Source organism: Cucurbita moschata, unplaced genomic scaffold, assembly GCF_002738365.1.
Source record: "Cucurbita moschata cultivar Rifu unplaced genomic scaffold, Cmos_1.0 Cmo_Scf00021, whole genome shotgun sequence".
Lineage (NCBI taxonomy): Eukaryota > Viridiplantae > Streptophyta > Magnoliopsida > Cucurbitales > Cucurbitaceae > Cucurbita > Cucurbita moschata.
The window spans coordinates 1,933,180-1,960,858 of record NW_019268537.1 but is presented as its reverse complement, the minus strand read 5'-3'; the positions used below and the strand labels follow the sequence as shown (position 1 = coordinate 1,960,858).

The 27,679-nt window shown below is 36.7% G+C and overlaps 7 protein-coding genes across 10 annotated transcripts; 3 read left to right on the top strand and 4 right to left on the bottom strand.

The window, feature by feature from the left end:
• Positions 1-14: 14 nt before the first annotated feature.
• On the top strand, positions 15-3,354 carry LOC111458594 (probable pectinesterase/pectinesterase inhibitor 25). The gene is made up of 3 exons (XM_023101348.1): positions 15-696; positions 2,192-2,543; positions 2,650-3,354. Exons 1-3 carry the CDS (start codon positions 55-57, stop codon positions 3,351-3,353), a joined length of 1,698 nt encoding a protein of 565 aa, XP_022957116.1. The 5' UTR covers positions 15-54; the 3' UTR covers position 3,354.
• Positions 3,355-4,204: 850 nt separating this feature from the next.
• LOC111458627 lies at positions 4,205-5,322 on the bottom strand. The gene is made up of 2 exons (XM_023101390.1): positions 5,161-5,322; positions 4,205-5,060 (listed from the first exon to the last, which is right to left on the bottom strand). Exon 2 carries the CDS (start codon positions 4,876-4,878, stop codon positions 4,297-4,299), a length of 582 nt encoding a protein of 193 aa, XP_022957158.1. The 5' UTR covers positions 4,879-5,060; positions 5,161-5,322; the 3' UTR covers positions 4,205-4,296.
• Positions 5,323-6,167: 845 nt separating this feature from the next.
• Positions 6,168-7,263, bottom strand: LOC111458608 (3-oxo-5-alpha-steroid 4-dehydrogenase 1-like). The gene is made up of 2 exons (XM_023101368.1): positions 6,798-7,263; positions 6,168-6,714 (listed from the first exon to the last, which is right to left on the bottom strand). Exons 1-2 carry the CDS (start codon positions 7,119-7,121, stop codon positions 6,244-6,246), a joined length of 795 nt encoding a protein of 264 aa, XP_022957136.1. The 5' UTR covers positions 7,122-7,263; the 3' UTR covers positions 6,168-6,243.
• Positions 7,264-8,151: 888 nt separating this feature from the next.
• LOC111458588 (3-oxo-5-alpha-steroid 4-dehydrogenase 1-like) lies at positions 8,152-10,068 on the bottom strand. The gene is made up of 2 exons (XM_023101340.1): positions 9,607-10,068; positions 8,152-8,780 (listed from the first exon to the last, which is right to left on the bottom strand). The coding sequence occupies exons 1-2, from the start codon at positions 9,934-9,936 to the stop codon at positions 8,310-8,312; spliced, it is 801 nt and encodes a 266-aa protein (XP_022957108.1). The 5' UTR covers positions 9,937-10,068; the 3' UTR covers positions 8,152-8,309.
• Positions 10,069-12,477: 2,409 nt separating this feature from the next.
• LOC111458413 (3-oxo-5-alpha-steroid 4-dehydrogenase 1-like) lies at positions 12,478-13,486 on the bottom strand. Its single transcript, XM_023101066.1, has 2 exons — positions 13,072-13,486; positions 12,478-12,989 (listed from the first exon to the last, which is right to left on the bottom strand). Exons 1-2 carry the CDS (start codon positions 13,417-13,419, stop codon positions 12,519-12,521), a joined length of 819 nt encoding a protein of 272 aa, XP_022956834.1. The 5' UTR covers positions 13,420-13,486; the 3' UTR covers positions 12,478-12,518.
• A 2,835-nt stretch (positions 13,487-16,321) lies between these two features.
• LOC111458412 (calcium-dependent protein kinase 1-like) lies at positions 16,322-20,215 on the top strand. Its single transcript, XM_023101065.1, has 7 exons — positions 16,322-17,120; positions 18,084-18,227; positions 18,345-18,497; positions 18,659-18,774; positions 19,255-19,422; positions 19,508-19,732; positions 19,804-20,215. Exons 1-7 carry the CDS (start codon positions 16,322-16,324, stop codon positions 19,924-19,926), a joined length of 1,728 nt encoding a protein of 575 aa, XP_022956833.1. The 3' UTR covers positions 19,927-20,215.
• An 895-nt stretch (positions 20,216-21,110) lies between these two features.
• LOC111458242 (nuclear pore complex protein NUP1-like) lies at positions 21,111-27,139 on the top strand. Of its 4 annotated transcripts, none has more exons than XM_023100761.1 (9): positions 21,111-21,390; positions 21,761-21,804; positions 22,031-22,125; positions 22,270-22,459; positions 22,584-22,775; positions 22,998-23,759; positions 24,161-24,729; positions 25,247-26,555; positions 26,867-27,139. In XM_023100761.1, exons 1-8 carry the CDS (start codon positions 21,126-21,128, stop codon positions 26,388-26,390), a joined length of 3,261 nt encoding a protein of 1,086 aa, XP_022956529.1. In that variant the 5' UTR covers positions 21,111-21,125; the 3' UTR covers positions 26,391-26,555; positions 26,867-27,139. The 4 variants fall into 4 exon arrangements, with proteins under 4 accessions (XP_022956529.1, XP_022956527.1, XP_022956528.1 ...); XM_023100759.1 differs by having other exon boundaries at positions 22,013-22,125; positions 26,893-27,139; XM_023100760.1 differs by having other exon boundaries at positions 22,013-22,125; positions 26,877-27,139.
• Positions 27,140-27,679: the final 540 nt, after the last annotated feature.

Genomic DNA, 27,679 nt, shown 5'->3' with positions numbered 1-27,679 from the left:
CTCTATATAAACACTCTCCTTCTTTGCTTACTGAGTCACTTCCGAGTTTACATTATGAACTCAGTTCCCTTCATTTTCCTTCTCTTCCTCTCTCTCGGCCTCGCCGGAGCTTCCGATTCTGCTCCGCCGTCCGCCTTCCTCTGTAAATCCACTCTCTATCCTAAGCTTTGCCGTTCCATTCTCTCCTCCATCCGATTCTCCCCCTCCGATCCATACGGCTACGGAAAATTCTCCGTCAAGAAGTGTCTCAAACAGGCGATCAAAATGTCGAGCGTTATCGGCGAGTATCTCAACCGAGGAGGCGATTCGAGGTTGAATCGGCAGGAGGTTGGCGCTCTGGAAGACTGCAGAGAGCTTTCCGATTCGAATGTGGAGTTTCTCCAGTCGATTGATGGCGTATTGGAGGCAGCGGAGGGCGTTGATGAGGAACTGGTGGAGCGTATTGAGAGTATTTTGAGCGCGATCGTGACGAACGGCCAGACTTGTATCGACGGATTGGTGGAGTCGAGGAGTAGTTTGGGGAATGCGCTATCGGCACCGCTATTGAGCGCGGGGGAACTGTACAGTGTATCGTTAGGACTGGTTAAGAACTCGCTGTCACGGCGGTGGAAGAAGCGGAGGCAGAAGGGAGACGGCGAGGGAGGGAATTTCCCGGCGGCTGCGCAGAGCAGAGAGCCATTGAACACGCTGATCAAGGTACGATTCGATCTGGTGCCGTTGTTATTTGGTTTCTGTTTGTCTGTTCGTTCGGTTACACGGACCATTACATTTGCTTTATTCAATGCATCAAAAAATTGGGCGAAAATTAGTTTTTGTTTGGATGTTGCCACTAATATATATATATATATATATTTTTTAAATTAATCTAATAAATAATAATGTTATAATTTTTTCAAAGTAATAGTAAAACAATAAATCATTAACAAATAAGCTTCTTCTTTAAGAATTAATAAAATAAAATTGTTATTAAAATGGGTAATCAACCTTGTAATTAATGCTTCAAAAGTGCATTAAATTCTCCCCTAATGACATTATTACTGAGCAGAAATCACAATTGATGGTTGCATTAAGGGGAATTAGTGAGGAAAAAACAGTTGAATATGTTTAAGTATTTATAGTTACATCATTTTAAAACTATGCTTTAATTTAATTTAATGCACATTTAATTGATTTCTGATTTTTTTCATATTACTTATGAATTACTTACATTGGAATATCATCTTTATACAAAGTGAGGAATTTAACTTTTCATAAAGAACTATAGTTTAATATTTGAATTTTTACCAATATGATCAGTAAAAACAGTATATTAAATAAATAACAAGAATGTTTTTTAGTGGAAAAAAAAGAGTATATATATATATATTGTTCATTAAATTTATGTTAAATACGTTAATAATTTTGTTGGTGTCACGGGAGAGATTCTAGGATTCCCAAGCTCCACCAAATGCATGTTACAAATTCAGATGTGGATTCTCCTCATAATTTTTTAATTTGCCTTTTCTCTAATTGTTTTATTCCTATCATTTGCCTTTTATTATATATATATATATATATATATATATATATATATATATATATGTTTATGTATATGTATGTGTATGTGTATGTATATGTATATGAATATGAATATGGGCTGGCAACCTGACCAGCTAAAAGCAACTCCAAGCTCCGATGTCGTAGGATCAAATTATACAGAGCGTGATTCCATTGTTGTAATCGAACGATTTCCTTAATTTCTATCCAGTATAAACTGAATAAAAAATCATGCAACAAGTCTTGATCTATACAAAACACACTAGGTTTTTGTCTTTAGGTACTACAGACCCTCTGCCATCTATTGCAGCAGAGCCATTTCATGAGCTGGGACTAAGACTAGAAAGAAGAGGCTTTCCTGTGGACTAGGCGTGGGTGTGGGTGTGGCTAGGAGAGTTTATCTATATATTGAAACTAGTCTTGGATTTTAAGACAAAGGGGCAATTGTTCCTTTTTTTTCTTACATCCGGCTCACTTTAGTATAAATTAGTTGCTGATCTTTCAAGTTGATTGCCGTTAGTTGAACAGACTCTAATATTGTCTATAAATTCATGATCATTTCTTAAATAGAAATGAGTCGTGGACTTTCATCATCCAACAATTGCATTTCTTTCCTTATGAACTTAACAATGATCTTAAGAATTTGAATGAACAGGGACTACATATGAGTTCGTGTAACCAATCCACAAAGTGTTGGGGAAGGAAGCGCTTGTTGACTGATTTGGGCACCACAGGAATTTTGATCAACAACACTGTGGTTGTTAGCTCAACAGGTGCTGACAACTTCACATCAATTGGCGATGCAATTTCATTCGCTCCCAACAATTCAATGCTTCAAGATGGCTACTTTGTTATCTATGTTAGACAAGGATACTACGACGAATACGTTATCGTCCCCAAGTACAAAACCAACATAATGCTCATCGGAGATGGCATTAACCGAACCGTCATCACGGGGAACCATAATGTCGTCGATGGTTGGACGACTTACAATTCCTCTACCTTTAGTGAGCAATTCACAAATCCCTAACTTATTCCTTTAAAAGTTATAATATTGTCGCATCAAAATTATTCCGAAATTGGTAGCTGAATGTTTGGGATATATGTTGGCAGCTGTTTATGGGGATGGATTTGTTGCAATAGACATGACATTCAGGAACACAGCAGGAGCAGAGAAGCACCAAGCAGTGGCAGTGAGGAACAGTGCAGATCTCTCAACATTCTACCGCTGTAGCTTTGAGGGATATCAAGACACTCTTTATGTACATTCCATGAGGCAATTCTACAGGGAATGCGACGTTTATGGCACTGTCGACTTCATTTTTGGCAACGCTGCTGCAGTTTTCCAGCAATGTAATCTATACGCTAGAAAGCCACTCCCCAACCAAAAGAACGCCTTCACGGCGCAAGGCCGAACCGATCCAAACCAAAGCACGGGCATCTCGATCCACAACTGCACCATCAAGGCTGCCCCAGAGTGGGTGATGGATTTGAATGCGACGACAACAACGACGATGAACTATCTCGGGCGGCCGTGGAAGCCGTTCTCAAGGACGGTGTATATGCAGTCTTACATTGGGGATTTGATCAGCCCAGTGGGGTGGCTGGAGTGGAATGGAACGGTGGGATTGGACACATTGTATTATGGGGAGTTTGAGAATTATGGAGCAGGAGCTAACACGAGCTCGAGGGTCAATTGGGGTGGCCATAGCTTGATGAATATCACAGAGGCTATGAATTTTACCGTCTATAACTTCACCATGGGAGATACTTGGCTGCCCTATACAGATATCCCCTTCTCTGGAGGTTTGCTATGAATTCTATTCTCTCTTAATTTTATGTTTTTTTTTCAAGCTTTTCATCCCTTAATTATATATATATATATATATAGTAATAGTGTATCGTTGATGAGTTAGAGTTCTCCAAATATTTAGAGAGAGCTCCAATTCCGTAACGAGCTCATTGAATATAATTTCCAAAAATATATATTGAAATTGAATTACCATCTAAAATAAATATTTGAAAGTAAATAAAAATTGAAACAGCTCAAGTTATATCCTTTTTTAGTTTTTCCTCGTTTTTTTTTCTCTCTAACCATTCTTTCTAAGTAACCTGAGATTTCACAATCCATCCTTTTGGATGCACAACTTCCTTGTTCGCACACGATACAATGTCGGGCTCTAATACCATTTGTAATAACATAAGCCCACACACGTAATAGATATTGTCCTCTTCCTCTTTAGGCTTTTTATTTTGGGTTTGTTCTGAAGGTTAAGCATCTAGTAGTGAGATGTTTCCACACTGACAAATAACAAATGTTTCTTCCCCTCTCCTAGGATCTCACAAAAATATATTTTTTTCTTTTGTATTAAATAAACAACCCGACCTAACTATTCTTAGTTGGATTGAGTTAGGCCAAACGATTGGGTTGTGTCTAAAAATATGTTTTTAAAAAGTTAATAGGATATTAATTTTTTTAATCTTAATTATGTTATGTAATTTATTAATCACTAAAAGAGACAAATTTACATGCACGAGATGTGCTGTTACATTACTTTAATTAATGATATTTGGACAAGTAAATTTGATCCAATAGAAATTAATATTTATTTATTTTATTTTATTTTTTAAAATATAAATAAGAATAATGACGCAACGTTAGAAAAATTATTAAATGTTTTCATTTATTTTTTAGTATTAATTGAGAAATCATTGCTAACTTCAGCTTCGTTGCGTCGCAAATGACAAGCCGTAATAAGCTTATGCGAAATATGCCAACACCGCTATCACAACCGCCGCCGAGAGACTCACCGTCGTCAGTAACTGCATCCTTTGGACAGTGAAGCCGCCGGGAAGTTTCCCTACTCTGGTCGTTCTCGGAGATGGAGTTACGGCGTCGATCTTGGCTGTTCCCACATTCTTATCTACCTCCTCTGTTTTAGATTCCCTCCCCTTTTCTGGATTTTGATTTTCAATTTCTTTCTTCTCTGTTGGCTTCTTCTGATCTGGGCTGCTAATTTTCCGATCCAGCGTCGTTTCCGCCTTGCCGGAATCCCCTTGTACCTGACCCCTTTCAGCCGCCGCCGCCGGAGTTTCTTCATTAGCCTTCGCCGAGGCCTGCTTTTGGAGTTCTGCAGATTTTCCCTTATCTTTCGATGAACTTGAATCGTCTTTCGGAAGAGCCGCCGCCTCTGGTTCCTTAATTTCACCATTCATCTCCGGCAGAGCTGATTTTTCCAACGGAGTTTCTTCTCTCCCCTTCTCAGGGGTGGATTGTTCTGATTCTTTGGGCAGCGGAGTAGTAGTTGGTGGCGTGGCGGACTCGGCAGTTTGTTTGGGCATTGTAATGGTGAGAACTCCATCTCGTAATGTATGAGAAATTCGATCGATTACGGAATTTCGTGGAATTGGGTAAGTTTTATTCAATATAAGCAACCTATTATTTCCCACATTCCGATCTCCGGTCACCACCACCGTCCCTGCCTCTTTTTCAACCTTAACCTTAACATGCTGCTGGTTGAAATCTGGTCAAACGAATCCAAAAAACAAAGGAAAAATCAGACCGGAAGCTAAAAAAAAATGATTAAATTGTTTAGAAAATGAAGAACAGGCCAAAATTAGGACCAGGAAGTTGGAGCAGTAGAATATGAGCTTCGTTTTCATCTCTTTCTTCAACTTTGGGAGTGAAGAGCTCGTTGTAAACCCGCTGGGATTGACGGCGGTTCTTGGCCTTGTGGTTGCCATTCTGGTTGCCGGAAAATGGCGGTTTTCGGGTCGGGTCGGGTCGTATTTGGGGGACGGGTTGAGAATAGGGCGTGGGGAGTGGGTGGTATTTATGGGGTTTGAAAATAGTTCCTTGGAGTTGGGATTATACCTTATTTGAACGGTTTGATTAAATGGGATATACATTTCCCCTTTTGTGTCGTTAAGGTATAACCTTCCTGTTCCATTTTGCTTCTCAAATTCATTTCCTTTTTCATTTTAAAGTTAAAGTTGAAGCAGACGTTAGGGTTTACGTCCTCCTCGAGGAGCTCGAGTTCATAATTGTGTAATGAAATTTCTATGTTGACCAAGTAAACGTCTAACCAAAAGATTGTATTATCAAAAGTTAGAATCATTAAATTAAGAAACCGAACCATGAAGGATTCTGCATTTTTGTACCTTGTCTCCATAAAATTTTTAAATTAACTTAGTAAAATGAATCATATTAAATTAGAAATTGTTACGAAGAATTAGATGGTCTTCTGGAACAACTTTGTTGTCTTATCTGATGCTCTAGTAAAAGAGAGATACACGAAAGAATCAAAATCAAAATCATATCAAAATGAGAGTGGTCTTGAGGATAAGATGGTTGAGAAAGATTTATGAGCTTATAAATAAATAATACGATATCTCCGATAAACAATATTATACCATTGTGTCATCAGTGATTACATATATCAATAGCAACAAGATGCAATTTCTTTTTTTATCGCCATAAAAACTAGAACAATTCTATATCACATTATCTTGTCCACTTTTAAGTAAAAGCTCTTGTGGTTTTGCTTTGAGCTCCCCCAAAAGCCTCAAACTAATGGAGAGAGTATTATTTAATTATAAACATAGGATCATACGACTTTCATCATCCAACATTTCTAAATGAATTTTGGTCACAGACTTTAATACAAATAGTTTTACATAAACACATATTTAGGAATCGAAGAGTTTTCAAAAAACGAAAGGCAGAATGGCTTTAACATGGCGAGGAAAATCTTCAAATTTAGAAACGTACCAATTCCTGGTGGCGTAGCTTCGGCCAATCAAGAACAGGGCGGATCCGAAGGCGAACACCATTGGGAACAGCGTCTGCGAAACGAAAGCGAGTCCCAAGAACTCTACCATCTCAAACAGGTAGTGAGGGCACACGATCACTTCAAACATCCCTCCCCTTGGAATCCTGTACTCTCTATCGCCTTCTTTCCTCAATTTCGCTAGTAGAACGTGGTGATACAGATTTCCAGTGATTCCAATCCAGTACATCGCCAATCCAGCCGCCCTCAGATCGATCTGCGGCTCCTCCAGATTCTGCGAAACCATCTGAGAGTAGATTGTGCTAGCGGTAAGGAGTACATAGGTAATCGAGACTCTAATCGCTTCGCTCAGGCCCATTTTGTTGCCGTATTTATGAACGAACACAACCTGAAATAATCGAGTTTCGATTTCGCTCATTAACTTCCAGAACAGACAGAATCGAGAGGATCTAATTAGTTAAGTAGACGTACCTCGAAGATTCGTTTGAAGAAATGGATGAGGAGAAGAGAGTTGATTAGGAAAATCCTCGTGGAGGAGTTATTGTAGCGCGGGAGGAGGAGGAGGAAGAGGGAGATGGAGGCGACGGCGAAAGCAGGGACGTAACAGAGGAGCATAGCGGATCGGGAAGGGAGGTGGATTTTGTTGGAGGAGGTTTTAGGGCTCCAGAATTTGGAATACTGCAAGTGGCGGCCGAGAAATTCCGACGTAGCGAGGACCAAAATGGACAGCATGGTGAGGGAAGAAAGAGCGAGGAGGAAGGGAGAAGAAAATGGGGAAAAGAGGAATGTCGGCATGGGAGAAGGACCAGAAGATGGCGGCGGCAGCGGCGGTGGTGGTGGCCGTCGTCTTTGCTCTTGAAATCGTGAGTTGCAGAGAAGGATGGAAATTTGATGGTGAACGACGGTTGCCTCATCGCTCTGCAATTTATTAAAAAAAAATCTCCATGTCCTTTTCTTTCTTAGTGTGTGGCCATTACTTAATTAAGTAATATATATATATAATACATTTCTTGTTTTTTTTATTGTTTTTTTCTTTTTCTAGTATTATTTATGATTTATTTTAGCTGTATATTCTAAAAATATTTTTATTTTTGATAGTTTGCAACCTTATTTATAAAAAAAAAAATCAGAGCCTATTGTCCAGATATTTTATGAATAAAAATGTTTTGAAAAAGATTTATAAGTTTAAAGTTATTTAATAAATAAAAAATTAAATAAATCTAGAAAATAACAATTTTTATCCTCCTAATTTTAATTTTTTTTTTATAAAAAAAAGAGTAAACAAAATTTACACATTTATTTTCTAAGAAATTAGTTTTTTTTAAAAAAAATTAGAAGGTTTTTCTCTTTTCCCTCCTCCTCCATGTATTAATGGGTTGGATTAGATTGATCCTGAAAAAAATTTTAAACTCAACTAAATTATTTCAATTGTGTAATTTGTTTTTTAAAATAATGAACCTAACTATAAATTTTTCTTTTTTTATGCCCATTCGAATTATTTATTCAATTCTTTGTTTAAACATTTTTAAGTATAGGTTTGGATTGGATTAATAGAACTTTTCAGATTATCGAATTTTTTTAAATACTCCTCTTCTATACTACGGCCTAAAAATGCGAACAACCCAATTTGGTCGACGAAGTCCATAGAAACACTTGCATGAACGAGCGGTTTTCTAAAACAACAAATATATAACCTAGGAATTCTAGACTAATTTTTGCCAATAACATTTTTAATTTAATTTAATTCAATTCAATTTCATAACATAAAAACTATTTTAATTATAATAAATAAAAACACACAAGTATAAATCGTCGTTATTAAGAACAGGTAAAGAACAAATATCCAACTGTTTTACCTTCTACTATTGTAGTGATAAACAGAATCACAACCTAAGGGAACTAATACAATAGTAGTATGAGCCTAACTTAATTGTGTAAAGCATAAACATAAGTAGCTTTTATGAAATGAAGAAAGGAAGGGTTCTAAAACACAAAAGGGAGCAGGGCTTTGACATGGCTGGGGAAGTTTTCAAATTTGGAGACGTACCATTTCCTTGTGGCATAGCTCCTTCCAGCCAAATAAATGGCGGTGCCGGTGCTGAAGCACAGGGGATAGAGTTCCTGAGAGATGAAAGCAAATCCAAAAAACTCAATGATTTCAAACAGATAGTGAGGGCAGATGACAAGGCTGAAGAGGCCTCCCTTGGGGATTTTGTACCCTGTTTCTCCCGGTTTTCTGGTTTTGGACAAGAGAAAATGGTGGTAGAAGTTCCCGATAATGCCTATCAGAAACAAAGCAATCCCAATGTTTTTCAGATCAATGGGCGGCTCTGGAAGTCCTTGTGATAGGTGCTGTGTGTATATCATGATCACTGTGGACAAGCAGTAGCTGAACGAGATTTTGATTGCTGTATCGAATACCATTTTACTGCTGTACTTGTGAATGAACAGAACCTGCAAAGAATTTCATGATAGTAAGTAATTCATATAGTCTATCCGTTTGAGCTTTTGAATTCAATGATATTTAATATAAGATTAGGTGTTTTGTTGTTTCTGAAAAAATGTTTGTTTATATTACTTTTCATTGTTCTCTAAATGATTCATATGATCTTCCAAAACTTTTGTTATCATTTCTAGTTACCCTCAGATGCAATTGGTTGAAGAAATAATAAAAGAATAGCTTCTATAATTTGAGAAGAATACTCGATTTGTTTCAAAAATAATTGTCGCATGAATGAAAGGTACAATAAGTGCAAATCATCTAGTGATTATTGAAACAAATTTCTTAGAAAACTGTTGAGCAGAAACGTGCAGTTTGTTCTTTCTTGTACATGACTTCATATAATAATAATTCCAAAATTATTATTATACACAAAGTAGACTCCACGAGTTCTTAATGACAATTAAATTAGTAGAGGAAAACTAATGAACTCGGATATTTATAAGTGGATGGTTAATATTCAAGTTCATACGACAAAAAATTAAAAAAAAGAAATCAAGATAGGTTAAAAGTCTTCCGAATCCCGTAAACATAAAGACGAGTTCCGAAATCTCCAGAGGAACCATAAGATGCAAAGAAGGGAGAAGAGATCCAGATCTCTCCGCCATTTTCTTTTCGCCACGAATCTTCATACAGTTGTATAAAGGACTCGAGAAATTTTCGAAGAATAAGATTAACAGGTTCTCAATAAAGCCACAATCGAACTGAATCGAAGAATTAATTTTAAAATCGGATTGAAATTTCAGAACTCAATCAGAGGCGTAGAGAAATTGAGAGTACCTCGAAGATCCTCTTGAAGAAATGGAGAGTGAGAGCAGCTTTAAGCACAAGAATCCTCTCATTGTCGCTTGGAAAGAACCAAAACGACGCCGCACCGGCGAGAAATGCCGGCGTATAAGCCAAGAGCATTCCATATTTGGACGAAAGCTTAGGTTCCTCCGATGGAGCTTTCGGAGAACTATTCGCATTCCAGAACTTGGAATACTGCAAATGCTTACCATTAATCTCTGAAATCCCTGCCATCCCCATCGCCGTCGAGCTCACCACCGTCATAACGTTTACGAACGTGGAAGGAGGCGGTGGGAAAAGAAACGCCGACAAAATACCCATCGCCGCCGAGAACCAGATGAGAAAAACCGCCAGAAACTCTCTGTAGAATTTTGAAACGCCTTTGGAGGCGTTGAAGATGAGGATTTATAGATCGCAACCATTTTCAGTTCAGGGGATTGAACGTTCGGGTCGAGCCGAGAACCAGTGGTGCTGTATATCGCACGTTATATTGAAATTGCAGATGGGCGTTTCCGTAAATTCACATCTTTCATTTTAGTCTCTTCGTCCCGATTTTAGTCTCGTAGTTTCAATAAATTTAATTCAATTTTATTTTTCATAAAAAATTTTAAATAATAAATTTACTTAATCGAACTTAATTCTTAAGAAAATTTATTAAATAATATAATAACTCTCAGACTAAAAAAGCACGGTAAAATCTTAGGATTGCATTAAGTAAATTAACTTAGGTAAATAATTTATTATGTATTATATATACCTAATTATCTATTATATATAACTATTTCTCATGATTTTATAGATGTAATTTTTGTTTACTCTCCGCTTTACCTCTCATTTACCATGTATAACATCCAATGAGCAGTAAATATTTCATAATCCAACATAAAAATACATTTTCACAATTTATAAGAATGCTCAAAAAGACTGATTTTTTTTTTAATAAAATAAACAATAAACTATTACTTTTAATTTTATTTTATATATTTTAACCTCTATTTAAAATAAAATAACAATTAATTATATCTAGTAGAGGTTTATTATTTTAATTTTATTTCAAATATGTTTGGATAAATTTAAACTTTTTTTTAATTAATTTACCTGCGAAACACAAAAATTTGACATGAAATTCATAATTTAACTAGTTAGGAAATTAAAGATATTTAAATCGTTTCGACTGAGGCGTGGTTGAACTATAACTTATTAAAATGTTGACAAGTAATTTAAAATTTTAATACAATTAATAAAATCTTTCACGATTTATGGATCTGTCTATTTATTTATTAATATGATGCTAGAAATATAAAGTAAGAATATAAATTTTAATATTTTAACCATTTAAATAAAAAAACGTCTAAAAATGCCTTTATGCTTAAAAAAAATGTATTAGTTTTGAAATTTGAAAATAACATTTAAATTTTAAAAGTGTTTAAAAAATATACATGTTTAAACTTTTAAAACCTTTTCTAAAAAATTCAAAAAATTTTAAATTCGTTTTAAAAATCTCATAAATATTTTATAAATATCTTTTAAACATAGTACCGGAAACTTTTTAATACTTGAATGGAAAGGTATTTCCATAAAAAAAATTAATTATAAAAGCATTTTTTAAACTTTTTATTATTTAAAAATGTTTTTTTTAAATAAAATATAAAATTTAAGATTGATCTTATTAATTTTATTATGAACTAGTGGTTAGTTGAACTTTCACAATAATTAAAAATTAAAATCGAAACTCAACGATATATATCCTAATGTAATTGAAATTATTATTATAATAATCAGTGGATTCTATTTCACTCTCTTTTATTATTTAGATGAAGAGTTTGTAAATATTATAATAAGATGAAGCTATTTTTTTTAATAATTATCCAACTATTATTCTTTTGGAATAAAAATAAAACAAAATGTTGTCGTTAACGGTTCTCCTTTTTTGCAATATATATATTTATTGTTTTGATTAACTGATAATATATATTTTTATTATCTTATATATTATAAGATAATATAAATAATTTATTTTATTGCAAAGTTTGTGCTTTCTTTTTTGGACCCGCCCCTATCCTCACCCCTCATAATTTATATTTTTTAATTCACCGTGATAGACTTTTCTAAATTACAATTAAATTATATGATTTTAAATAATTATAATTCTGTATCCACTGAATTTAAAATTTTAAAAGATACAATTATATTAAAAAATAAAAATAAAGTTTCATACATTATTTCATATCGAAAGCCTTTTCTTTTGTTGCTTAAACTAAAATGTATATATTACAAATTATATAACATTTATGATTATTTATATTTTTTTAAGAGTTGACATTTTATTTTAATTATTCGGTTAATTAATTTTCTAAAAATAAAAAAACAAAACCAATGGATTATGCCCAACATTATTAAACAAAGAGATAGAAGAAATGCTGGCATGTTAATAGAATCACAGCCACTCACAAACAAAATAATAATAATGTAATTCGGTCTTATTTGAATAATTATAATATTTCTTTAATATCTCTCACTTATTTAATAATCATTTAAATGCTAATCATAATACAGCAAACCCATGTAATAATCAAGTGGAATAATTATTATCTCTTTCTTAAAAAAAATGGAACAATAATTAATTACGGCCCGATCGAAATAATTACCAAAAACCCACAAAATAACACAATAGTTCCAATTAAATTAAAAATTTATTCAACGTGACACCAACATGATAGATTAAGCATATGAAAGGATACATCAAGCATAATATAAAAAACTTAAATTATAAAAAATACGCTTAAACAACCATCATTGAAATTGTGACAATGATCTAGAATAACGTGACCATATTCTGATTCAAGTCTCAATTTTCGTACGATTCGATCCATTGAGGAGTATTTAATATAATTTGACCGAGATTAAAATACAAAGGGAACAAGGGCTTTGATATGGTGAGGGAAGTCCTCAAATTTAGAGACATACCATTTCCTAGTGGCGTAGCTTCGCCCACCCAAATACATAGCCGTGGCGATGGCGAAGCACAATGAGTAGATTGTCTGAGAGATGAGCGCGAATCCGAAATAAACAGTTATTTCAAACAGATAGTGAGGGCAAATCACAACGCAGAAGAGGCCTCCTTTGGGGATTTTATAGCCTGTTTCGCCCTTTTTTCTAGTTTGGGACAATATATAATGGTGGTAAAAGTTCCCGATAATTCCTATCAGAAACAGAGCAATTCCGATGAATTTCAGATCAATGGATGGCTCTGGAAGTGTTCTTGAGAGTTCTTGAGCGTAAATCATCAGCGCTGTAGAGGAGAAGTAGCTGAGGGAGATTATTAAGGCTGAATCGAGCGCCATTTTGCCGCTGTATTTGTGAATAAACAGTACCTGTGTAGGAATTTCAGGCGGAATTTGAGGAATGGCGATGAATGTAAAAGAAGACGGAATTTAGGGCAAAAAATTTGAGTACCTCAAAGTTCCTTTTGACGAAATGGAGAGTGAGAGCAGATTTAAGCAGAAGAATCCTCAGATCGTCGTTTGGAAAGATCCAGAACGATACAGCGCCGGCGAGAGCCGCCGGCGCATAAAGTAAGAGCATCCCCGATCTTGATGAAATCTTGAATTTCTCCAGATTAGATGATTTCGTAGCGCTATTATTTGTATTCCAGAATTTCGAATACTGTAAATGCGCTGTTCCTCTCGCTTCCGAAAGTCCGATCACCGCCACCACCACTGAACTCACCACCGTCATCACGTTCACTAACAGTGAAGGCGGCGGCCGAAAAAGAAGCGCCGAAATAGTATCCATCGCCGCCATCAACGAAGCCTCTGAGTAAAAGTTTCTCTACAAATTTGTATCTACCGGTCTGAAGCACCGGAGGGATGGATTTTATAGAACGGGTCTTGCGGTGACAACGAAGAGTGGCATTGTGGTAATTTTGGCTAAACGGCATCGTTTTGCTTTAATAAACAAAAATCGCACGTAACGTGGCGTGTGATCTGATCTTCAATATTTTTTCGAAAACTAAAAAACAAAAACCAAATTATTGGAATTGGTGAGATCAGTTCCATATATAAAATAAATAAATTAAAGATATGATTTTATAATTGAAATTTATTTTTACATGGACATATGTAAATAAATTTTTTAATGAGTTTTTTTATTTTCTAATAATATTTAAAAAATATATTGTCGGCTAAGCAACTATTAATATAAAATACGTCACGCCTTACCCTATCTGTTAATAGGATTCGGTTTATTATTATTATTTTTTAATTTAGTGTATGGTTTAATAATTGATTATATATATAGTAAAGAAACACTAATTTCATAAATAATTAATTATTTTGTAGATGACCTAGGATAAATTTATAATTGGTTTGAGTAAATTTTTTTTGTTGGAAAAAAATATATTTAGAATTTAATTATGTGTTTTTTTTTTTTTTTCTTAAACCAATCATAAATATATATTTTCTACCATTTTTTACCACATTTTAATTTATAAATAATTTATTAACTTAAATTAATTTCATTATATCACGTTAAATGATTGATAATTTATACATATTAATTTATTTTTATAACGGACGGTATTATTATTATTTTTTTCTTTTTCTCCCCATTTTAAAATGCGACTAAGAGAGATTTAATGTAAAACATGCATGGTTTCTCTCTGATTAACGTGGTCCCACAATTAGTATCAAACTCATTTATATAATAATGTATAACTCCAAGAAAATTACTCTAATAAGTATATATATTCAATTATTAAAAAAATTACTTTAATGAAATATATATTAAACATTTATAATTTCAATTATTAAAAAAATTACTTTAAAAAGTATATATTAAATCAGTATAACTTCAATTATTAAAAAAAATTACTTTAATTAAGTATATATTAAATCGTGTAGAACTTCAATTAATAAAAATAAAAAATAAATTGATAATCCCGACATTACTCTGCGATATGATCAAGTATTTGGAACGAATTTAAAAATATGAAATAAGTATGAATCGCTGATTTTTATTTTTCAATTTAGCCTCGTTTTCGGGTCGGTTCGGTTCAAATCGATTTGTTTGGTTATTAGAAGAAAATTGAACTCGGTTTAATATTAAGAAAATAATGAAGACCAATCCGACCCGAATTATATAAAAGGTAATGAAAAAGCTCACTCTATCCCGCCCCACCTTATCTAGAAAGCCGAACTTAGAAGCTGTTAAAAATACATATTTTTATTTTAAAAAATGGAATTTAAAATTTGAAAGTTATCGCCCTATTCCGCTCCATTTTATTTTTCATATTTACAAAAAAAAAAAATATTTAATATTGTTTTAACAAACTAAAAAAATTTAAAAGAAAGTCATTAATTTAATATATATATATAAATAGAAGTGAGGTAGAGACAGAGACGAAAAATATAATCTCGTGTATATATATATATATATTTTTTTTGTCTAAACTGTTTGAGGGAGGTAAAATGGACATCGTTGTCTAAGCTTCCTCTTCACAACTGTTCTTCTCCTTTGGTGCCTAAATAGAGAAAATAGTAAATAAGACACCATTATATGACATTTTTTACGGTTAAAAGACTCGATTCTTTTATCTACAAGTGTGAAATTAAAGAACAAATGAAATTAACAATGTGCAGTAATGATACGAGAATTCTGAAACAAATTCACATAAGTTCTAGACTAGAAGATGATTTCGACTTAACTTGCAAGAAAGATGCTCATAATAATGAGATATTATGCTTAATGTATTTAATGCTTAAATTGTTAATAAGAATAAAGCGAAGTTGACTGAGCTAAAATAGTGTTGCCTAACATGGGCTAAAATGAGTTCAATTACTTGCCTAACATGGCAGCGGGTATTCCATCGCTGTCTTGAGGTATTTACATGAACCAACCATTCTATCCAAAAGGTAGAATTTTAATAATTTTAATAATTTTAAATTAAATTATATTACAGATTGCTAGAACCATGAGAAAAGAATAAAAGACTTCGTCCAATTGTCTCAATTCGTCTCAATTCTCTCGAGAGCAGCCAACCGAAGAAGCCGGCGGATTGAATTGAATTGAATTATCCAATTCGACGCGTCTTGGCGCAATAAAATCCCCCAAACCAATAAACCCATTACACTCGCAGCCCTGTTTACCAACAATCGACCTGTTCAACCCAACCTCGACTCTTCGGCTACTTTGTCCTCACCTATGTCTGTATTGCTCATCGTTTTCGTCTCTCGCCGCTTCTCTGCTTAAAGATCCACGCCCCTTTGATTCTTTCCCCAGATGGGTCGATGAATTTCTTCGACGACTTCAATTTCTTGATTAGCTCTTCTGATTTCTGGGTTTGTGTATGGATTTAGTGATGTGGGTATTGTAGTTCATCCTCAGATTTGATTGAATACAGGGATCGAGGCATTGACTTAAATACTTTACTTGTTTACTGTTCTTAATCTTTTGGGTATCTGAGCGTTTACTTTGATATTAATTCCTCTGCCATTTTTACACTAATAAATGGTTATCAAGTTTTGGGGATGATCTGATTCTGATTCTGATTCTGATTCTTGATTCTGTTCATATTGCTTGTGATTATTTGACTGTGATTCTGTGATTACTTTCGGGGTTGACTTGGAGATTGTGTGATGATCGGATCTTATGTTTAGAATGTATCACTGTGCTTGAATTGAGGAAGGTTTTTGAGTTGTGGGAATCAATGGGGAATACTTGTGTAGGACCAAGCATTTCAAAGAATGGATTCTTTCAATCTGTGTCTGCTGCTATGTGGCGATCTAGATCGCCCAAGAATTCAATTTCTCATCATACTAATGGAGAAAACGTCCATGACGTAGCAGCTACCGAACCCGAATCGGCTATGCCGATTCAAAACCAACCCCCTGAGAAGGTGACAATGGCAGAATCAGTAGTCAAACCTGAACCGCCCTTGGAACCTAAGGCACGCCATAACCCTGTTATGAAGAGAGTAGGTAGTGCTGGTCTTCGGGGCGAACCGATTTTACAGACAAAAACGGGGAACTTTAAGGAGTATTATAGCTTAGGTAAGAGATTGGGTCAAGGACAATTTGGGACTACATATATGTGTGTGGAGAAGGCAACTGGGAAAGAGTATGCTTGTAAGTCAATTGCTAAGAGGAAGTTGGTTAATGAGGATGATGTTGAGGATGTGAGAAGGGAAATTCAGATAATGCATCACTTGGCTGGACACCCGAACGTTATATCGATCAAGGGGGCTTATGAGGACGCGGTTGCGGTTCAGGTAGTTATGGAGTTATGTGCGGGCGGTGAGCTATTTGATCGGATCATTCAACGTGGACATTATACTGAAAGGAAGGCTGCTGAGCTTACTAGGACCATAGTCGGGGTCGTGGAGGCGTGTCACGCTCTTGGAGTCATGCATCGAGACCTTAAGCCCGAGAATTTTCTCTTCGTTAGCAAGGACGAGGAGTCACTTCTCAAAACAATTGATTTTGGACTATCAATATTCTTCAAACCAGGTGAATAGCTGTGATTCTTGTCATGATAATTACAATAGCTATCAGCTTTGTATATCTAATGTGTTCTAAATGTGTTGAGATGATATTTGTTGTTTGGTGCTGCTTTGAATCTATGGTGTTACTGATCAGGGTGAAGCTAATGAATGTTTTACGAACAGCGTTCTCGGGCTTTCCCTTTCGAGTTTCCCCTCAAGGTTGTTAAAACGTGTCTGTTAGGGAGAGGTTTTCATACCCTTATAAAGAATGTTTCGTTCTCTTTCCCAACCGATGTGGGATCTCACTATCCACCCTCCCTCGGGGCTCATTGTCCTTGCTGGCACACTGCCTCGTGTCCACCCCCCTCCGAGGTTCAATCTCCTCGTTGGTACATTGCCCGATGTCTGGCTCCGATACCATTTGTAACGGTCCAAGCCCGCCACTGGCAGATATTATCCTATTTGGGTTTTTCCTTTCAGGCTTCCACTCAAGGTTTTTAAAGTGTGTCTCCTGTGAGAGGTTTCCACACCCTTATAGAGAATGCTTCATTCTCCTCTCCAATCTATGTGGGATCTCACAATCTACCCCCTTCGGGTCCTAACGTCCTTGCTGGCACATTGCCTCGTGTCCACCCCTCTCCGGGGTTTAGTCTCCTCGCTGGTACATTGCTCGGTGTCTGGCTCTGATGCCATTTGTAACAGTCCAAGCCCACCATTAGTAGATATTGTTCTATTTGAGCTTTCCCTTTTGGGTTTCCCCTTAAGGTTTTTAAAATGGGTCTGCTAGAGATAAGTTTCTACACCCTTATAAAGAATGCTTCGTTCTCCTCTCCAACCAATGTGGGATCTCACATTTTCGTTTTGAAGAACGAGTTCAAAACTCTAGGACCCTATTTTTGTGTGATGTTTACGTGCATTCGAATGTAAAACGGTATAGTCGTACTAGGTTGTGATTTTGACTCTTCATACATGGATTATGTTCATTCAGGCGAAAAGTTTAATGATGTGGTCGGGAGTCCGTATTACGTCGCACCTGAAGTCTTGCGGAAGCGCTACGGGCCCGAATCCGATGTTTGGAGTGCTGGAGTAATTGTCTACATTCTGTTAAGTGGAGTACCTCCCTTTTGGGCTGGTACGTCTAGTTTGCTCCATAATTTTTGGAAGTTTAACCTTCATATCTGAACATGAATTTCTTGTTATAAAACACTTGTATCCTCTCTTATTCCATTCTCCACGTATCGATGTATAGAAACCGAACAAGGGATATTTGAAGAGGTCCTGCACGGCGATCTCGACTTCTCTTCGGACCCTTGGCCTAGCATCTCCGACAGTGCGAAAGATTTGGTGAGAAGAATGCTTATTCGAGACCCGAGAAAGAGATTGACAGCGTATGAAGTTTTGTGTAAGTCATCTCTTGAATTTCATGTTCTTCAGTTGTTCATCATATGTTGAGTAACTCATGCAGCAACTCTTCTAAGGCCTCGAATGTCCTCGAGATCCTTTTACGTGTATGATCGGTGTTTTTTCTCGTTCCAAGGTACTCATTGAGCTAATTCATTACAGGCCACCCTTGGGTTCAAGTCGACGGTGTGGCTCCAGACAAGCCACTCGACTCGGCGGTCTTGACTCGCTTGAAGCAGTTTTCAGCCATGAACAAGCTCAAGAAAATGGCTATCAAGGTAGGACTTTGAATTTCCCCATATTGATAGCTGTAGAAAAATCTACTTGCTTACATTGAAATAAGTGAACGCTGATAAGAAATCAACTCGAGAGAGTGCTCGGGAATCATAAAACGTTCCTCTAGTTGACAATGATAAAAGAAAGAATCTTAAATTCGAAAGACGTGTGGAGGAGGAACTCACAATGAAGCCTTAGAACGAATAGTGTCCCGAACCTTCTTCTGTCCAACTAACCCTCCCATATTGTCGTGGTTAGTCCACTCTCGTTATTTGGACCAACTTCTGACCGAACAAAAAAGGGGTGAGTCACTCTTTTTCACATACAACGGGAGAAAAGGTTACGTAGCAAGCCCCTCCAGGATAAGGGGGCGACGGTCAACCATCCACTCTCGAGATTCATATGGATCAACCGATCTCGAGATTCATTATTTCACGAAAACGGGACAAAAGTGACTGATTCGTTTGTTTGGAATTGTGTAGGTCATTGCAGAGAGCTTATCTGAAGAAGAAATTGCTGGGCTCAAGGAAATGTTCAAGATGATAGACACTGACAACAGCGGTCAGATCACTTTTGAAGAACTCAAAGCTGGTTTAAAAAAATTTGGAGCTAACCTTAAGGAGTCCGAAATTTATGATCTAATGCAAGCAGTAAGTATTTTGTCGAGGTTTTCTTACGACGTTCGAGAACGTTTTTTTGGTCTAGATGTATCAAATCTATGCTATGGAATTGCAGGCCGATATCGATAACAATGGAACCATCGACTACGGGGAGTTCGTAGCTGCCACATTACATCTAAACAAAATCGAGAAGGAAGATCATCTTGTAGCAGCTTTTTCGTATTTCGACAAGGACGGAAGTGGGTTCATTACGCACGACGAACTTCAACAAGCATGTAAAGAGTTCGGGATAGAAGATCTTCAATTGGAAGAAATGATGCACGAGGTCGATGCAAACAATGTAAGTAGTTTTCTACTCATTACGTGATTGTTGATTAAACCGACCATGTTATGACTCTCCTTACTTTACAGGACGGAACGATCGACTATAACGAGTTCGTGGCAATGATGCAGAAAGGAAATGTAACAAATGCTGGGAAGAAAGGTCTTCAAAGTACCTTCAGCATTGGGTTTAGGGAGGCTCTAAAACTATAGTGTTCTATGTAAAGGTACCATTATTCAAGTTAGTTTCTTCATTGTTCTTAGCTGCTCGCCTGCTCGTTTTCGGCACCACGTCATGAGCTTGCTTGCACTCGACACCATGTCGTTCATCGCCATCGTGAGCTTGCTTGCACTCGACACCATGTTGTTCATCGCCATCGCTTCGTTTTTGAAAACTATGCAGAGAAAAGAGCATACATTTTTTCTTCATTTTCCCTTGAATTGATTTGTATCATTATGTAAGACTTTTGATGAGTAATGAAAATTTTATTTCTCAAATAAATAATATAATTAAAATTATAAAAAATAATTAAAATAAAAAAATAAACTTGGGGGAACTCAAATAAATTAAATTAAAGATATTCTTAAACTTTAAGGTTATTTGTGATGTCCGGGAGAACAAAATATCATTCACAAGGGTGTACAAACCTTTTTCTACTAGACGCGTTTTAAGGCCTTGAGGGGAAGCCCTAAAGAGAAAGCCTAAAGAGGACAATATCTGCTAGCGCTGGGTCTGGGCCGTTACAAATGGTATTGGAGCCAAACACCGAACGATGTGCTAGCCTTCTCGCTGTTTCCCGAAGGGGGTAGACACGAGGCGGTGTGCCAGTAAGGATGGGGCCCCAAAGGGGGTGGAAGCCTTCTCGTTGTTTCCCGAAGCGAGTAGACACGAGGCGATGTGCCAGTAAAGATGTTGGTCCCAAAGGGGGTGATTTGGTAGCGGTCCCATATCGATTGGAGAAAGGAATGAGTGCCAACGAGGACTAAGAATGTTGGCCCCAAAGAGGGTGATTTGGTGGCGGTCCCATATCGATTGGAGGAAAGAAGTAGTGCCAGCGAGGACCGTGGGCCGGAAGGTGTCCCACATTGGTTTATTAAACTATATAAATATTTTTGAATTTTTAAATTTTTAAAGAAGTTTTAGCGAATATTTTCGAGAGAAAAGTGTAAAGTTAATAACTAATTTTATTAATTTAATTTGAAGTCTTTTTATATAATAGGAAAATTCCCTCTCTGAAGATATCCGGACTGTCGCATCACAACTAATTTCGCGCCATTAAAGAACCAGAAAAAACCTCCATTTCCTGATCTCCTCCTCGTGAATGTTTCTCTCGCCTTGGTTCTCATTCATGCTTGGAACTTGATTGAGATTTGAGATACTGTGTAGTTCTTCCTCGCCTTGGTTCTCATTCATGGCGACTGCAAGGGAACGGAAAAGCCGGGAAGAAGAAGGGTTGAGAACGGCGGGGAAGTTTGCAGATAAAAGATTCTTTAGGAAACCGCCGAAAAAACCTTACGATCGGCCGCCGACTACCCTAAGAACATCGGGAAACAATTCGTGGATCTTGAAGCTCGTTGATCCGGCTCAAAGGCTCATTTCCTCTGGTTCTCAGATGCTTTTTTCCTCCGTGTTCCGAAATTTCCCTCACCGTTTACCGTCTCGTACTTCGTCTCCAGGTTTCAGTTTCAACTTCTTAATGATGTTCTTATGGCTCTGTAGTGGATTATTCAAAGATGCTCTTGCTGGAGTTGATTTTTGTGATTTGCGACTGTTTGTTGCTTTTCAGATGTTTGATTTTATTTCACAAACTTCTTGAGATTAAGTTAGTCGATCTGGCTCATAAATGCTTAAATGTAATGATTATTTTGTTATCTTGTAACTTTTTCATCCATAAAAAAGTTTTAGCTAGTTCAAAATTTACTGGCACGTACTAGACTTGGACGGTTTTTCTTTTAGGAACTTCATAGTTGAGTAACATCTGATATTTTTCTTTTCAAATATTAATCTGCTCATTCTTTTTTCTGTTTATGCATTTGATGGCATCAGAATCAAGCCAGTCAAGAAGGGATGACAAGAAGGCCGATGTAACGGTAAGTTTTCTTTTGGTGTTGGGCGGGTGCTCGTGCATAGAAGATACGAATGCTCTTGAAAGTTGGTGCTTGAACTTGATGGTCATTAATTATTGTACTCTTATTTAAGAGAACTTGGTTATCTATAACGTTCTGGGTGTTCTGAATGCACTTGCTTTGATCAGTTTAATTGGAGAGTTTCTTATGGTATGGAAATTTACTTGCAAAGGATCCTTTTGAGGTCCAGGTAGCAGCAGCTAATGTAGGTGATAATCAGAATAGAGCTGATCGATTTGTGATGGTGGAACTTGAAAAAGCTATGAAGCAAAAGACCTTCACCAGGTAACTTTTGCAGTATATATTTATTTTGCCTTACATGAGTACCATTTTAGGTAGTTTGGATTTTATTTTCTTATTGTTAATAGACTTGTTCTTTTGCTCTTGGGATTATTGCTATGGCTCCTCAAAATGAAAACCACTCTGCAGGTCTGAGATTGATCATTTGACGGCTCTAATGCATTCAAAAAATGTTGATTTACCTGATGTGAATGAGGAGAAAAGGGTTAAGTTTATCTCTTCTATTCCAGAATCTAACAGGAATGAGTTTAAAAAAATACCAAATTCAGAAGTAAGGATGTGCAGGCAATCGTTCCCAACTCCCATCTTGAGTTCAAGTGTAGGGGTCTTTCTTTTCATCCCCATTTTTTTCTCTGATTTTCGTGCATGAGAGTCCCCAAATAAGTTATTTTCGATATGCTTTTTTGATACTGTGATCAATTTTGTGGCTAAAACGTCTTCAGGTCCTTGATGAAGATATTTCTTCACCTGCAGAGATAGCTAGAGCATACATGGGGAGTAGGCAGCCAAAAATTTGTCCTTCAATGCCATCTTTGCGAGCACAAGGACTTGGGGAAAATTCTGCTCGTCCAACTAGTACATCATTCTCTTCAAAATCAACAGATATGTTGCTTGTGCCATCATCTACTAATCAGGTACTTGTGGGAATGATTCCAGAAACATTTATTTGCTAGGTTTTATGAGACCCCTAGTATGTTTTTTTGGCCGTGCTTTTGAGTTGGGATCACTGTTAACCGGAGATTGTAATATTGAAATAAGGAAGATTTTATAATCTAATCATCCTGCATGTCTCGGATACTCTGTTTCATGGAGTTGCACGTTAAATCATCTCACTGTGTTGTTTCTACCATATGCAGGGTTTGAAACGTAGGAGTTCATTTTTTGATAATCACATTGGACCCAATGTTCCTCTGCGCAGAATTGGACAAAAACCTAACATTCATCTCTCGAAGGGATCAAGCTTACCCGTTTCTACTAGACCTATTTCTGTTCCTGTAGATAGACTTAGTTTTGACGCTTCTCAGAGCTCCAAATTTGGGAAAGTTCATAATTTTCCATCTTCCATTTGGAACTCACAATTGTCTCTTAAACCCAAGAAAAATTCTACAAGAAAGTTTATTATGAACGTGGAGAGTGATAACATTCGTGGTGCAGGCAGCAGCTCTATTTATACTCCTTCAAGGTCTTACAAGATGGCTTCTAAGATATTGGAGCAGCTCGATAAGTTGACCCCTCCAAAGGAGAAAGTTAAACGACTTCCTGTTGGGGAAATATCTCCCCCTAAGCTGTCACCATTCACAGTAGATGGGCATCTCAAAATTGTGAAGGATGTGGACTTACCCAGAGATGAAGAACTTGTTCATGACAACAAGCAGTCAATTAGTTTGCATGGCGTTCCATATCATGACAACCAAGAAAACACTTCACAAAATAAAGAGAAGCTGGAAAATATGAAACCATCGGATCCTCATCATAGATGTGCTCTACTGAAGGACTCAGGGTCCATAGGTTCAAGTAAGGATTCCATGATTGATCTTGGAGTGCCTGCGCCTGCTGTGGTGAAATCTATTATTCAGCCCCCAAAAAACAAACTGGCGTTTCAGATGTGGCCTGACAAGGTTCGTAATCTTTTAACTTCCCAAAATGGAATGGTAAAACATTGCGGTCTCATGGTAAAATTCGGAGTTCAAACATTTTATGTGATGCTTACAGACCCGCTTTCTGCCATTGACAAAAGTACCATTTTGTTGTTTTTTGCTCTCTTTCTTGATGAGGGTGTTAGATTCTGTTACGATAACGTTTGAAGTTATTTCAGTTACCTGCGTTCAAGTAACACTTCAGACACCTAATTAGAATCCATACGTGGTTTTCATTTTTTCTTCTGCATATTTTTTACTTGAAGGATTCTAAGTAATGCACCTCTGATCAGATATTATGTTCCGTCTGGTTTCTTTCCTTGGGATATGTTTGTTTAAATCTTTGAACCTTTAACCAGTCTCACTGTCTTTCTCAATAATAGGATCGTGTAGACCAGGATGAAAGTTCTCCTGATAGAGTTGCACCTGCTACCGCGGAGGATAGGGAAGGTGACATTTCTTTGGCTGTGAGACAAACAACTGCTAATGAGACTCTAGCACCATCAAAGCCACAAACTGCATCTGAAGTGATAGTGGGTTCTCCTCTCAACAGAAGTTCTGATTTGAAAACTTCTGAAGGTAGCGTTCATGATGATATGGATACCAGTTTTACGTTCCAAATTGCACCTTCACAACCAGAAACTATTGATTCTGCACCCACCAATTCTTTTGGAAACAATGATCTTCCAGAAAAGAAGCGAATTGATTCTCCAGTTTTTAGCTTTGGAAATAATGTCTCTCCACGAAAGCAGCCAAACGCTAGTTCTACTGCATTTGATGTTGGGAATAAGGATGCTTCTCGAACAGAATTATGTGCTGCTCCCGAAAATGGCAATGGAGCTCCATTCCCATACACGCAGTGGAATCCAGCTTCTTCATATTCAGATGTTCAAGGATCAGTGTATTTAAACGCCGTTGCATCTTCAAACCATAAGCTAGATTGCTCTTGGGGGTCAGTATATTCCTTTCGATCATCTATTCAGCAGTACAGTTTTGTAGCCTTTCCATTATCTTTTATCAATTAGAGAAACTTACGCATGTCTCCTATGGGTTTTGAGTGGCTTGATTGATACCTTGTCTCCCCTTCTCTTCTAATTCTCGTTCACTTTTCTTATATTTTAGAAGACAAAAACCCTGAATGCACGGAAAACATTAGGTGGAGGCATTGAAAATTCGTTCTAACTGGATGTGAATTTCATAGAAAGAGAATCATTTGTTGAAGTTCTTAAGGGAAGAAAAGAACTTTATAGCACATGCCTCAAGAGCTTCTATATGACATTTATTTGAACATTTTTTCATATCATCTTTCTTCACTTCTGACATTATTTTTGCATTCGTTCACTTTTTATACCTGGCAAGTTTGTTTCCTTCATGTTGTTCGTTGTTTACAGTTCATGCAATTTTGTCCATTGAAGAATCTGCGTCATGAAAACTGATAGTGATGATATTTCAAATTTTGTTTTCACCAGGACTTGCAATGATGCATTCTCATCTTCTGCCTCCATATCAGCTGGACTTGCGGTCTCATTTTGCTCGACTGCTAGATATCAAAGTCTAAATAATGGCCTTTCCATTTCATGTCCATCTCAATACTCATCGTGCAGTCTGCTAACTCCATCTATGGGGCAAAGTTCATCCAGATATATCTTCCTCTCAGCCAAATGTGCCAGCAACGATGCTAATATAACCACCAATGGCAAGCACCCGTCAACCACAAATGTGATAACTTCATCTGCTCCATCGGCTATGGGCTTAGGAACTCATGAAGACAAGATCAAGCAGGATGCAAGCCTGCACATTGCGAATAACACTTATTTCAGTAGCATATCTACACCAGCAAATTCTCACTATAATATGTTCAGCTTCAATCCTGGAGCAACGCCTTCGTTTGTGAATAATCATCAGTTGAGTACACCTACTGTTAGCAGTGCACCTGAGCTTAGTGCTCAGGGAGCTTCTGCTGGAAAGGAATTTACAGCTAATGCGGAACAAACTTCAATCCTTATGGGATCATTCATGTCACATGCATCATCAGCGATGGCTGGAAAAGCATCCATCTCTTCTGGCATTTCTTTTGGTTGCTCATCTCCTGCTTCTGAACTGTTTCATTCAGGAAGCAGGCCATCGGAATTTCCCATCACTGGGTTTACTTGTGCCCCAGCAACTTCAACCCATTTTTCTACTCCTAGGACACATCTTGGGTTCGAGTCATTTACAGGGGCGTCTTTCAGTTCAATATGTTCTACAACCTCAGCAGCAGCAATAGCATGTTCCTCATCGAAGACTGTTTCAAGTAATTCTCATCCCACAGTTGCTTTTAGAGTTTCTACAGGTAACAATGACTGTGAAGATCAGGGTACCTCCAAGGACAATGTTCCAATTTTCAGTCAAAAGCCAGTCCCACCCCCTTCATCAGGATTCTCTTTTGGTCAAGCCACCTCTGAATCAAATCCCTTTCTAGTTCAAAAGCAGCAGACATTGGCTAAACCCCAAAATTCTTCTCCATATATTGCTCATTCTAGCAGCTTAGAAGCTAGAGGCAGCTTCCCCTTGAGTGCTGGCGGCGGTAACAAGGCTAGCCGGAGACTTGTGAAGGTCAAACGAAAGAAATAAAGAAAACATCTCTGGCAGAGTCGCTAGAAAACAACCCCAAGTGTCCACCTCCCAAATTCTTGTAAATTTTATAATCTGATTTACGGTCACAGTTTTTCCATCCCTCTTTTAACTCCCGCGAAGAAAAGAGTGGCTTTAAAGGTTGAGGAAAGCCAGTGATTTCAGGTACGTACGCAAATTCTTTTATGCATTTAAAATAGTGCTGCTAAACATATTAATTTGACAAGGAGCTTGTCTTTTACAACATTCAACAGAGTTCATCCATTCTAGGAAAAGTAGCTTCCTGTTGTAATGCTGTATTTTCTCATTTTTACACGAATAACCTATTTAGAATGATTTTCGAAGTGCTTAAAAACAATTTCTTAAACGGTTACAAACCTTTTTCTTAAGCTCTTAAAAAATCATTTCAAATTGGCCTATATAGACTGTTATGATTGATTTTCTCAATTCTCTTATTATACCTATATTTGATCTAGATTTGTGGAGTCCAAATTTGATACAGGCTATGACGTTGTAGTTTCTTCACTGTATGGGATCCGCAAAGTTCACAAGACAAGAGTTCAAGTAAGAACAAACCCTTTATAAACTCTTCGTGCTTTCTTTTCTTTTCTACTTTTCTACCTCCAAACACCATACACATTTGAAATGTTCTGTTATAGATTCTCTCTCTCTCTCTGTCTTTTCTGAATTATTTGTTGGGTCGGTCTAATACAAAGAACATAGTTTTGCATAACATGGAGTTGCATCCAGACACACCCCACCTCCCACAACAACCCAAAACAGCCCCATTAGGCTAATAATATATATTTTTTTCATCATCAATCATTGAAAATTTTCAAACCAAACAAGGCAAAAAAGGTAGTCAAAACATTCACAAGGAGCTTAAGTTCATTGAACAGACCATGAAGCAGACACACACTGCCATATTTTGTGCTATAAAGTGAGAATACAAGTGGGGGGAAAAAAAAGGTATTTGGCCTTGTGTGAAATAGAGACCATGCAACTGGCCACACCTCTAAAAAAAACAATCTCTTTTTCTTCTCTAAATTTTGTATACTCTTGCCTTCTCTGTTTCTTAGAGTATGGCCTTAGATGAAATGCAAAACACAAAACAGTTGTCTGGTTCCAATTGAAAATACAACCACAAAAACCTTTGTCTGCCTCTCAACTTTGAAAAGTTTTATTTTAATTCTTGAAATTCGAAATTCGTTTCAAAATATCTCCAACACTTCGATATAAAATTCACGAGCATGTGTTGTTTATGTGAACAAATCTAAACACATCCCAAA

What these genes read in the sequence shown, in the direction of transcription:
- LOC111458594 (XM_023101348.1), top strand. Translation starts at nt 55, where the DNA reads ATGAACTCAGTTCCCTTCATTTTCCTTCTCTTCCTCTCTCTCGGCCTC. An exon ending in CATTGAACACGCTGATCAAG is followed by an intron (nt 697 to 2,191) that starts GTACGATTCGAT and finishes TTGAATGAACAG; the next exon opens with GGACTACATATGAGTTCGTG. An exon ending in TTACAATTCCTCTACCTTTA is followed by an intron (nt 2,544 to 2,649) that starts GTGAGCAATTCA and finishes ATATGTTGGCAG; the next exon opens with CTGTTTATGGGGATGGATTT.
- LOC111458412 (XM_023101065.1), top strand. Translation starts at nt 16,322, where the DNA reads ATGGGGAATACTTGTGTAGGACCAAGCATTTCAAAGAATGGATTCTTT. An exon ending in AGTACCTCCCTTTTGGGCTG is followed by an intron (nt 18,228 to 18,344) that starts GTACGTCTAGTT and finishes ATCGATGTATAG; the next exon opens with AAACCGAACAAGGGATATTT. An exon ending in GACAGCGTATGAAGTTTTGT is followed by an intron (nt 18,498 to 18,658) that starts GTAAGTCATCTC and finishes AATTCATTACAG; the next exon opens with GCCACCCTTGGGTTCAAGTC.
- LOC111458242 (XM_023100759.1), top strand. Translation starts at nt 21,126, where the DNA reads ATGGCGACTGCAAGGGAACGGAAAAGCCGGGAAGAAGAAGGGTTGAGA. An exon ending in GTCTCGTACTTCGTCTCCAG is followed by an intron (nt 21,391 to 21,760) that starts GTTTCAGTTTCA and finishes TGATGGCATCAG; the next exon opens with AATCAAGCCAGTCAAGAAGG. An exon ending in AAGCTAGATTGCTCTTGGGG is followed by an intron (nt 24,730 to 25,246) that starts GTCAGTATATTC and finishes TGTTTTCACCAG; the next exon opens with GACTTGCAATGATGCATTCT.
- LOC111458627 (XM_023101390.1), bottom strand. Translation starts at nt 4,878, where the DNA reads ATGCCCAAACAAACTGCCGAGTCCGCCACGCCACCAACTACTACTCCG.
- LOC111458608 (XM_023101368.1), bottom strand. Translation starts at nt 7,121, where the DNA reads ATGCCGACATTCCTCTTTTCCCCATTTTCTTCTCCCTTCCTCCTCGCT. An exon ending in TCTTCAAACGAATCTTCGAG is followed by an intron (nt 6,715 to 6,797) that starts GTACGTCTACTT and finishes CGATTATTTCAG; the next exon opens with GTTGTGTTCGTTCATAAATA.
- LOC111458413 (XM_023101066.1), bottom strand. Translation starts at nt 13,419, where the DNA reads ATGGCGGCGATGGATACTATTTCGGCGCTTCTTTTTCGGCCGCCGCCT. An exon ending in TCGTCAAAAGGAACTTTGAG is followed by an intron (nt 12,990 to 13,071) that starts GTACTCAAATTT and finishes ATTCCTACACAG; the next exon opens with GTACTGTTTATTCACAAATA.
- LOC111458588 (XM_023101340.1), bottom strand. Translation starts at nt 9,936, where the DNA reads ATGGGTATTTTGTCGGCGTTTCTTTTCCCACCGCCTCCTTCCACGTTC. An exon ending in TCTTCAAGAGGATCTTCGAG is followed by an intron (nt 8,781 to 9,606) that starts GTACTCTCAATT and finishes AATTCTTTGCAG; the next exon opens with GTTCTGTTCATTCACAAGTA.